Source organism: Phoenix dactylifera, unplaced genomic scaffold (assembly GCF_009389715.1).
Source record: "Phoenix dactylifera cultivar Barhee BC4 unplaced genomic scaffold, palm_55x_up_171113_PBpolish2nd_filt_p 000265F, whole genome shotgun sequence".
NCBI lineage: Eukaryota > Viridiplantae > Streptophyta > Magnoliopsida > Arecales > Arecaceae > Phoenix > Phoenix dactylifera.
This window is the reverse complement of record NW_024067754.1, coordinates 490,445-501,447: the sequence shown is the minus strand read 5'-3', so window position 1 is coordinate 501,447 and position 11,003 is coordinate 490,445. Positions and strand designations below refer to the sequence as shown.

The following is an 11,003-nucleotide window of genomic DNA, read 5'->3' as shown; positions in this document are numbered from 1 at the left end:
TGGCATATGCTATTTTGAAATTTTGTAAAATTGCCTTTGAATAACTTACATAATTACGTTATTTTAAGCATTTGTATTTGCTTTGATATGATCTGCTGCCTTACATGCCTGTGCGGTCCGCCATGCGGGCGTGCGGCGTCTACCGCGCCTCGGGTTCGGGGCGTGACAGGAATATGGCGGAGTCTTCTCCTACTGCCTCCCGCCGAGGGTCAGCTTGACCGGGTATCTGACACTGGGAGCCAGCGGGCCAGCCCCCAACGTCAGATTTACGCCGATGCTCACCAATCCGGCGAAACCCTCCTTCTACTATGTTGAACTAATAGGACTAAGTGTTGGAGGAAAGAATTTACCGATACCGCCGAGCACCTTCACAGATACCGGAACTATCATCTACTCCGGCACGGTGATCACCTACCTTCCATCGTCGGGCTACTCTGCACTTCGTGATGAATTCAGGCGGCAGATGGCAAACTATTCCATGGCGCCTCCACTGCCAATGTTGGATACTTGCTTGCCTTCAGTACTCTATTTTATAACAATCCGAGCTAGCCTCCTCTTGCTTTGGAAAAGCAAACTAAAGTCGAACGAGTGCATGAAATAACCTTAATATTAGGTCATTTGTGTCGGTGAGCATAATAAATTATAATTGAGGGCTGGGATAAGGTTGTATATATGGGAGTTACTTAGACGCTCTTTATGATATTCAATCATAGTTGATGCTGATATATCAAGGTCTAAGATAATGAGTAGAATAATGTTTGACCTCTCTTTCAGTATGTTTTGTGTAAACAGCAAGGGTTTGTACGATAACTTTTATTTATTTATTTATTATGTTTTATGGTGAGCATTCTATGACAGGAACTATATACGGTCTCGATCTATATTTCTGTCGTTGGGTGGATTGAAATAATATTTAAATACAAATCTCCATCGTAGGTTAAAATGATATGTTTGACACTGCAAGTGATTATGGCAAGATTTAGAATTTTTATATTATTTTAGGATTAAAAATTCATATTTATTCCACTTGACTGTTGAAAGTGCTAGTTTGTCGTAAACTTTCTGACGCGCTGTTTTACCCGCGGACCAAGTGCAAGTCTAAAGATAGCAAGCGTTTCCTAAAAGCAAAGATAATGCACGAATTACGAATATTATGGATAGTTATATTATTCATGAATTCTAATATTAATAACAACAGACTGTGTCTCTATGAATATACAGACAGTTTTCTCCAATTTATAGTGTATGTTGGTGGGTATGCATGGACTATATGTCGGGAAGAATGAAAGAATCATTTGGATACCTTTGTTTTTTTTGGGAATCATCATCAAATTAAAATCTAAAGCAAAGGAAATTTGGGAATATCTCATGAAGACACTTTGGCAATGGTCACCGCTAGACCTGCTCGTGGGACAGGCCGGACCGGGCTTAGCACTAAGTATGACTAAAATTACTGATTCTATGTACCTGGATTTCTAAGTCCACAAGCATGCTCATTTATCCGAACCTAGCTAGAGTTTGACTGAAATTGGAGGAATATGCAATGAGACTAAAAGAAGTCGGAACCATAGTAATTCCTGAATAACTAAATTATGTCAAATATATATTTGAGCTGTTGCATGCTAATCATCCGTTAACTCGTTCCTAGTTAAATATGTGAAACATTTGTAGATGAGCTATTGCATGCTAATCATCGGTTACATGTACTTCAAATTATAAGATGCCTGCTTAGTATTGACCCTTCTGGCGTTTCTGCACAAACTCTTGCAGCATCCTCTGGTAATAAGCTGACGGTCGTTCACCGGCACGGCCCCTGCTCGCCCATCATCAACACCAGGCAAAAGCTGAACCACAGGCAGATCCTCCACCGTGACCAAGCCCGGGTCATTTCCCTCCACAACCGGATATCCGCTGCTTCCAGGAAGGATAAATCGACCGGCATCACGGTGCCCGACCATGTCGGCATCTCGTTCAGCACCTCAGACTACATCGTGACGGTGGGCTTCGGCACTCCCAAAAAGAGTTTCTCGGTGATCTTCGACACCGGCAGCGACATCTCATGGATCCAATGCAGGCCATGCGCCGGCGGGTGCTACTCCCAGAATGAGACGCTCTTCGACCCATCCCAATCGTCTAACTATGCCAATATATCATGCAGCTCAGCCGTCTGCCTCTCATTCGGCTCAGCTTGCGATGCATCATCGACTTGCATCTACGCTGTCCGATACGGTGACAATTCCTCCACTGTTGGCTTCCTTGCGCAGGAGACCCTCACCTTGACGCCCTCTAACGTGCTGACAAACTTCGAATTCGGGTGCGGGGAGAAGAACAAAGGCCTCTTCGGTAGCGTCGCCGGGCTGGTAGGCCTCGGCCGTGGCGAGGTGTCATTGGCATCGCAAGCAGCACAGGAATATGGCGGAGTCTTCTCCTACTGCCTCCCGCCGAGGGTCAGCTCGACCGGGTATCTGACACTGGGAGCCAGCGGGCCGGCCCCCAACGTCAGATTTACGCCGATGCTCGCCAATCCGGCGAAACCCTCCTTCTACTATGTTGAGCTAATAGGACTAAGTGTTGGAGGAAAGAATTTACCGATACCGCCGAGCACCTTCACAGATACCGGAACTATCATCGACTCCGGCACGGTGATCACCTACCTTCCATCGTCGGGCTACTCTGCACTTCGTGATGAATTCAGGCGGCAGATGGCAAACTATTCCATGGCGCCTCCACTGCCAATGTTGGATACTTGCTATAATTTTACTGGGGTTGGTTCGATATCATTGCCTTCGGTTGGTCTAAGATTTAGCGGCGGAGTGACGCTCGATGTCGATCCTTCGGGCATACTTTATCCTGCGAGCATCTCGCAAGCATGTCTAGCGTTTTCTGGAAACAGCGATCCGAGCTCGATCTCCATCATTGGCAACACGGTGCAGCGGACGTACGACATTGTTTATGATGTTGCCAGGGGAATGATTGGGTTCGGAGCCGGAGGCTGCAGCTGACGGATGGATATGGTAGTTATGACTTCTGATTGATGAGCCAATCTGGTAATCAAAAAACAAGAATAATGAAGCGCAGGAGTGATGCGCAGATGTAATAGAATAACGTGGACAAACTTACTACTGCTATATATCTTTGTTGTTGCTGTTGTTTTACGGAAACTGTTATCTTTATGCCAGTCAGTAATAGACCTTTCAGCTACCGTGCCTATGGTTGATTCCCAGTGGCTCTCTTGTAGGTGTAGGAGTTTTGAACGAGGAGACTCGGGAATCCATTGAGTTCTCCTCTCTCTCTTTCTCTCTCCCTTTAAAGTACTAATCCGTTTCGCTGCTGGGTGCTTTGAGTTTTAATGACTTTCTGCTTGATTTTTGGGTCAGATCCAACTTCGACATAAGGATTCGATGAGACCCAGGGCCAACTAAGGAATTATTTTTCAGAAGTTGCCATGGCGCAAAAAGCGTAGCCCATCGTCCAAGACTTCCAGTCGCTGCATGGCCCCCCTGTAGCCTGTGGGTGCTGGTGTTAGTGTTCGACCATATGCATGAGGGGGTAGCGCTTGGACGCTGTGCTTGCCAAACTTGGTATGTGGAGGTCTGCACGCAAAGCCTTCAATTGAGTCCAGTCATATCGGATACATCTTGGAGAATTCGTCTCCATCATCATCCGATGCTGCTGATGCAGTTGCTGGTGAGTTTGATGCAGTTAATAACGTCGAAGATAGTGGATAATTGGCCAATCTGAATGTGAAATTGGACGATCGTTTGCTACCTGCGAAGGTGCGATTAATGTTGGAGGAGGAACAGGCCGTCCTCAGCGCCTTAAATTCCATCCAGTCAGACGGACTCTATGACGAAGAATCGATGATGATTATAAATTATTATAATAAAGAGTCATGAGCCTGATCATGACAGCAAGCTAATTTATGCGGGAAGTGGAAGGTTGCTCGTCTTGTTTGACAGAAATTATTTTAGAAGACCTAGATTCTGTTTAAACCCTTTTCAGATGATGAAAATTTTAAAATTGTAATCTAAACGCAACCATGCATCCACGAAAAGATTTGTGGTGGAAAAAAATCATGAAATATTAGTGTATTACGAGTGTCTCGTATGTTATTGCTATTAAAAATTGAATATCTTTATTGTAAAAATCCAGTACTAAAACGGGTTTCTTTTCTTCTTTTTTTTTTTTGCGCAATAGCGGCTCACACACTACGGGTGTGAATGCAGCCAACAAAATTAGAAAATAGAGAAACTGATCTCTCTTAGTTCGCAAAGAGTTTCTCAACATCAATAAGAAGGAAGAGATTGTAATAATTCTACTAATTTCAATGTCAACAACATCTACGTTAGGAGTAATGCTACTAAATTCTTCTGCACTAAATGACGTGGGATGAATGCGAGGGATTTAAATATAAGGGTTATCAGTAAGTTATGTTGATTAACTAGCCTAATTGTAACAGGAAATTCAGTCACATATGAGTTAAGAAAACATTAACATGAGCATAGTAATTTCAGGATTAGTTATCCGTATGTGCTAATTCATTAAGGACTTAGAGTAATGGACCGTTGTGGTTGAGAAACCACTAGATTAGGACACTTTCTTCAATAAATCAGACCTAGAGTTGAGGTTTACCAAACATTGAACTTCTAGAATTCTTCTGGAGAAGGATCCTTGATCTCACTCTCGAAGGTTGATGATTGGATAACCAAGCTTCATCTCCGTTGCAACAGGCCCCTTTTGCTATTGGTTTGGAAGGATAGTTGACCCAATGACATGGAGAACTTTAAGGACCTGCGAAGAAACAGGGATTAGAACTTTGGCGTGAGAGGGGAATGGAAATCACAAAAGAAAAGGAAGGCGAGAGAAGGTAGGGCAGCGGTGGATGTGGTAGTGGCTTCAGGGCCTCACGCCCAACCTTCTCTCAAAGTGACAAAGCAAGATTGCTAAGGAAGAAAGAAGCTCTTTTTATTTATTCATCAACTGAAATTACAAAATATCATGAGGAGGTATTTATAGACTTTCCTCATGATTTGAAATTTAAACACATAATGAATGGCGTTCCACATTTGAAGGCTTGGTTGGTAGAGAAAAGGAAAGAAAGTTGGCCGGCTTTAAGTGGGGATTTGAAAAGTTGTTGGCTCCCATTTGAAATTTTCTTGCATTTAAATTGTGGCCGACCTCTTGGACTTTGAATTTGGGTGACGTGTCAACTTGTATGAGGTGGCATGGTGATTGGTTCTTTTGATTTTGACTCTTCCATTTGGCATTATCCTCTTGGTTGAGATGATTGCTGATGTGGTGTTGAGGTGGCGTCTGGTTGAGATGATTGCTGATGTAGTGTTGAGGTGGTGTCCAATAGGTGGCACATAGCATGTTGCATAGTGATTGGTTCTTCTGTTGAGGTGGCATGACGTTGCATTGGTTCCTTCAATGAGATGATGTGGTCGGCTCCTTATGCTTGACTTCATCCTGATTGGCGTGCTTCCATTGGTTGGAGTGGTGGTAAGGTGGCTAGCTGATGTTGATGTGGATGCCTGTAATAACCTCAAAATTTTTTTTAATATAAAAAGGGATAGAATAGTCCTTTAAAATTGTTATAAGGGGTAAAATTGGAAGGAATCAAAAGATAATGGCATAGTTGTAGATGCGTTGAAGTGGTAAGGGTAAAATTGGGAGGAATTAAAAGTTAATGGCATAACAGTAGATATGTTGAAGTGTTAGGGGCAAAATGAAAATTTTTGGTGTGTGATGTGACTTAATTCATGGGTTTGGCTCAGACATTGGATTTGAGGCAGAGAGGAAAAGAAGTCTCAGGCGGTGGGTTTTTTAACAGAGAAGGAGAGTCATAGAGAGAAAAGAAAGGAAGGAAAAGAAGAAGAAAAAAGAGAGAAGAAGAGAAGGAAATGTTAGAAATATGCCCTAGAAGCCAATTTGGCTGACGCATTATTTTATTCTGGGACATAAATTTGTACTTGACCTAATTATGAATTTATGAAGTTAGGCATTCTTTTCATTCATGTTCTTATGTGTCCATGAATCGTCCAAGGAATTAATAAGATGATGACGCATATTCTCAAGAGTTGAGAATTTGAGGCATGTGTCATTGGTGATTAATTTCTGAAATGCTCCTGATCGATGGATCATCACGAGAACGGTGATTGATCCACTGAGATTAGTGCACATATTGCTTTCTTTGATGGACAAGTCTTGAGTCCACAGTGTAGGGACACTGGAGCAATTGTGCAAGTGCTTGTTAGAGAACAAGGGTACTGAGCGTGACCAATACAAGAAGTCACTTGGATGTCTATCTACTCGTCAGTGACTTGCTTGATGTTGCAGTAGTGTGACTGGTCCTTTGACCTGCGGTGCTTCAGCTACTCACAGTGAGGTTATTGTAGTTTGACTGCACACATACATGGTCTCTAGCCATATGGGTCCATGCAGTATAGATTGGCTGCATAGGTTCACTGTAGGAATAGGGTATGCACCTATAAGAAATCTATCGACCTTGATAGATAAGGAGAGATCCTATGTGATTTATAAGACTGAGTTCATAAGACCTCGGCCGGGGCAGTATGCACAGTGGAGAAAGAGTTTTCCACTCTCGAACTTAAGTCGAATAAATCTTCACATACGACAGACGATGGGGTTTGACGAGTTGTCCATGACCTCCGTCCTGTAGGGATCCACGATAGTAGGACTGTATCACACAATAACTGCACCTAGAGGTTCATCATTCCATTCTGCTGGATAGCCACTACATGCTGCTAGGTATCACTGGTGGATGGTGAGACTCATAGGGATTATCTCGATGATCGATAAACCCTAATGAGTAGAGTTGGAATCGTTCCGACCCATTGAAAGGAGTTTTCAATGACATTATGATAGAGATCACAATATATCTCACTACCAGTCAGAATAGAACCTATGGGGTCGCACACACTAGAAGTATTGACCGATCCGATGGTTGAATCGTGATTAGGAATCACAAGTAATCAATTCAATTGATAAACAGTTGAAGAAGAAACAATGGAATTAATTAATTGGACTTAAACAAAAATCCTACTTCGAGTAGGATTCCTAGAGTCCTAATTGAATTAGGACTGGGAATCCTATTTGGAGTAGGACTGGGATTCCTACTTGGAGTAGGATTCCTACAATCCTAATTAGATTAGGAGTTTTGAATTAAATTTGAATTCCTACTTGGAGTAGGATTCCTAGAGTTCTAATCGGATTAGGACTTCGGATTCAAATTAGAGTCCTAATTGGATTAGGACTAAAATTAAATAAGTCCTAATTAGATTAGGATTTCTTAAGTCCTAAATAATTATTAATCTAATGAATTAACAAGACTCCTAATTGGATTAGGATTGAAGAGTTCAATTGAGTCATAATTGATTTGAGTTCTAATTGGATTAGAACTTACCTAGATTAGATCCAATTTGGTTTACCCTTGGACTAAGCCTAATTACATTAGGGCTTAGCCACATTAGGGCATCCTAATCCTCCTTAGAAGAGGATTAGGGCTAACCAAGAGGGAGGGGATTGCGCCCCTCCCCTTTTAACTCCTTGTGCAGCAAGACAAGAGGGGCCGGCGACTCTCTTGGAAATAAGTCAAGGGCTCCTAACTTGTAGGAGCCCTTCATGCCTTTAAAAGGAGAAGTGGGCAGCACCCTAGGGCATTCAATTGAAGTCCTATTCCTCTCCAACTCGTGGCCCCCTTCCTCCCTTTGGTCTTCAGCCGCAAGCAAGGAAGAACAAGAAGAAGGCCTTGGCGGCCTCCTCCCCTTCCCTTCCTTCTTCCAACGCAGGGAAAAGAAAAGGCTGTGTCTAGCCTTTTGGTTCTTCTTCAAAGATCCTTTCTTCTTCTTTCTCCTTTCAAGCATAATCAAGAGTTGATTAAAAGGGAAGAAATTAGCCATCAAAAAAAAGTCTCTGCAAGGGAGCTAGCATCCCGGGGAGACAAGAAAACCTTGATCGGTCCTCTACTTCGTGTGGATACCCGTAGAGGCCGGACGCTTGTGCGGCTTCAAGCGAGCCCTCTTCCAAAACCACGATCATCAAGTTGCGGTGATCACCTACCTGCACAAAGGTGAAGATCTGATCTTCCTAATGTAGTTAAAAGTTTTTAATTCTAATCTATCTACGAACAGTTCGTGAACAACGTTCATGTGATGAACGTATGATCCCGCGCATGCCTCTTCCGCTGCATCTGAATTTTTTAAAATTTTCTACGGCATGGGCGGGTTACCAACAGTGGTATCAGAGCCTAGGCTTCGTGGTTTAAGATTAGAATTAATTATAAACAGGTGTATATGATCTGAAAATTGAAAGATTATGCATGCTGAAATTTTTCTGCATGCAGATTTTTTCAGGGTTGCTGATTTTTGCATGCTGATTTTTATGTGATAAATTGATGATTCTAATTGCATTGTTAATGGGATTACAAAGTTTAGAATCATGTTTAGCATGATCAGCAACCCATGTCATAAGATAATCAATTAGATTTCAGATCTGAAAATTTTAATTGTTGCATGCGGTGATGATCATAGGATTCAAACCCTTTTGGTATCAAATGTAATGACCTGCGATGTGATCTGTAATGTCATGTAATTTTACAGATGCTTGCATGCATCTTATTTGATATTTTGAGGGACCTACATGCCTCCTAAAAGGGATGTAATATATATTTTTATTTTATATATATATATGTTTGTATTTCTGTGATGTGATGTACGTCAACGATCAAGTCGAAGACAGTACATGAGATGAACGACGATCTGAGCGGTTGATGGCGATTGGATCAAGAGTTGATAAGGGATCGAATCAAGGAGGCTCGGGACCAATTCAAGAGTTGAAGACCAACTGATCAATTGACGTGCATATGCTTGTAATATGACCTAATTAGAATTCATGATCATCACCTATTTAAAGTTTAGCTTTAATTATTGCTGCGATTATAACTGCCTGCAATGTGCCGTTTGCATGTGATGTGAATGAGAGCGGGGTAGATAGGTTTACATGTGATGTAGCAAACCCAATGAGACCTAAACTAAAGCCTCCTCTATCAAGTTGAGAGTGAACCAACATGAGCGAGTCATATTAGATTAATTGATCTAATTGGTGTCTAGGAAAGCATGAAAGGTGGTACTTAATTAGGACCTTACTCTCTGAGTAAGGGAAGCCTCCCACCTACTTACCTGGCCAATTGTTCGATTACCTCTTATGAAGAGTTCAAGTTACAAACACTAAGACCTGATTAACCGATATTAAGTCCATAGGTCTTCCACCATAGTAGAGCTGCTAAGGTCTTTCTGATGTTGATTTGTCTCGGCTGGACACAGTGGGCAAGTTGCATCGGGGGGCTGGACCTCTCTATAGACATGAGATGTTGTAGGATAAAGGTGGGGTTGGGCACCAATAACTGTTAGGTGAGGACCCAATGACGACTTTATTTCTACGGTTATACGATGGGTCTGACTTAACTAAGGAATGGGACCAATAACTGTTAGGTGAGGTCTTCATGACTTAGAGACCAAGAAGCACTGCAATATACTTGAGAAGCATTGTACAAGAGTTGTACACTTATCCATTTATATGTCACCAATAACTGTTAGGTGAGGTGGCATGTAAATAGGTGAGACCGCAGTACCCACTAGAAACCCTAGTCGCAAAGGATTTCCGTTTTTCTACCAGGAGAGTGTGAGAAATTTGAGAAAATAGTGGAAGGTACATTTGTTCTAAAAGACCCTAGAACAAATTAGGATCAAGTATAAAATTCTAACTAAAATCTTTACTCTCTGAGGATTATAATGTCAGCTTCTAGACTTTTAACTCATATCCTATAGAACAACCGTTTGACCAAACCCAATTATAAAGACTGGCTCAGCAAATTTCAAAATAGTTTTGAACTGTGAGAAATTAGGATATGTGCTAGACCATAGAATCCCCGTGTTACCAATCTGTCCAATCACTGATCAGCGTAAGATGCATGCTAAGTGGACAAACAATGACAATAAAGTTAGGTGCTGCACAATGGCATCCATGTCCAATGAATTACAATGCCAACATGAGAACATGAAGACTGCTAGGGATATATTAAATCACCTGCAAGAGTTGTATGGTGATCAGAGTCACGCAGCATGGTTTGAAGTGTCCAAAAGGCTCTTCAAGGCCAAGATGCGTAATGGGCAGTCTGTCCATGATCATGGTTTGACCATGATAAAGGACTTAGATAAGCTTGAGAAGCTCGGCATGACCATGCACAAGGAATTGCAAACGGATTTGATCCCGTAATTCTTTCTAGCTTCATATGAACAGTTTATAGTAAATTACCATATGAACAAGATTGTATGCACCAAAACAGAATTGTTAAATAAATTGGTAACTACCGTAGGAACCTTGAAGAGTTCAAGGGGCATCGTTCTTGCTGTCAAGTTGGCTTCTACTTCCAAGAGAGAATCTACCTAGAAGAAGAAGCCTGCGAAGAAGCAGAAGACCAAGAAAAGGCCAAGTAAGGAAGTTCCAAGAAAAAGACCGATTGCAAGGGAAAGTGTTTCCATTGCATCATAAGACGGCCATTGGAAGAGGAACTGTCCTACATACATGGGAAACATAAAGAACATGAAGGGTAACAGACCTTCAGAAGATATGTAAGATATGCTCAGGATACTTAGGGACTGTTACCTGTTGCTAGCAGAAATTTGATTTTTGTATCTTGTTTAGCACAGAAAGATTTTTATAAGACTACTGTTCCATTTATTTGAGAAATAAATTGGTTCAACGTGGTTTTATGAGTGACAGTCTCTATCACATACATATGGATGTATCTGTGAATGTATCTGACCAAACAGTAAATACCATAGAATTTAATAGATCCAGAAATGAGATAAATCTAAAGTATTTGTGGCACCTCAAGCTTGGCCATATAGGAGAAGACAGAATAAACAAATTAGAGAAACATGAGCTTTTTGGCTCATTGACTTTCGAGTCATATTCGATTT

The 11,003-nt window shown here is 41.7% G+C and overlaps 1 protein-coding gene across 1 annotated transcript; it reads left to right on the top strand.

Annotated features, from left to right (window-relative positions):
- Window positions 1–274: 274 nt before the first annotated feature.
- Window positions 275–3,002, top strand: LOC103698800 (aspartyl protease AED1-like). The gene is made up of 2 exons (XM_039117714.1): window positions 275–498; window positions 1,721–3,002. Exons 1-2 carry the CDS (start codon window positions 275–277, stop codon window positions 3,000–3,002), a joined length of 1,506 nt encoding a protein of 501 aa, XP_038973642.1.
- Window positions 3,003–11,003: the final 8,001 nt, after the last annotated feature.

Bases quoted from the DNA above. Each gene is read 5' to 3' on its own strand.
- LOC103698800 (XM_039117714.1), top strand. From the start codon at position 275: ATGCTCACCAATCCGGCGAAACCCTCCTTCTACTATGTTGAACTAATA. The intron at 499-1,720 runs GTTGGATACTTG...TCAAATTATAAG, and splicing joins ATGGCGCCTCCACTGCCAAT to ATGCCTGCTTAGTATTGACC.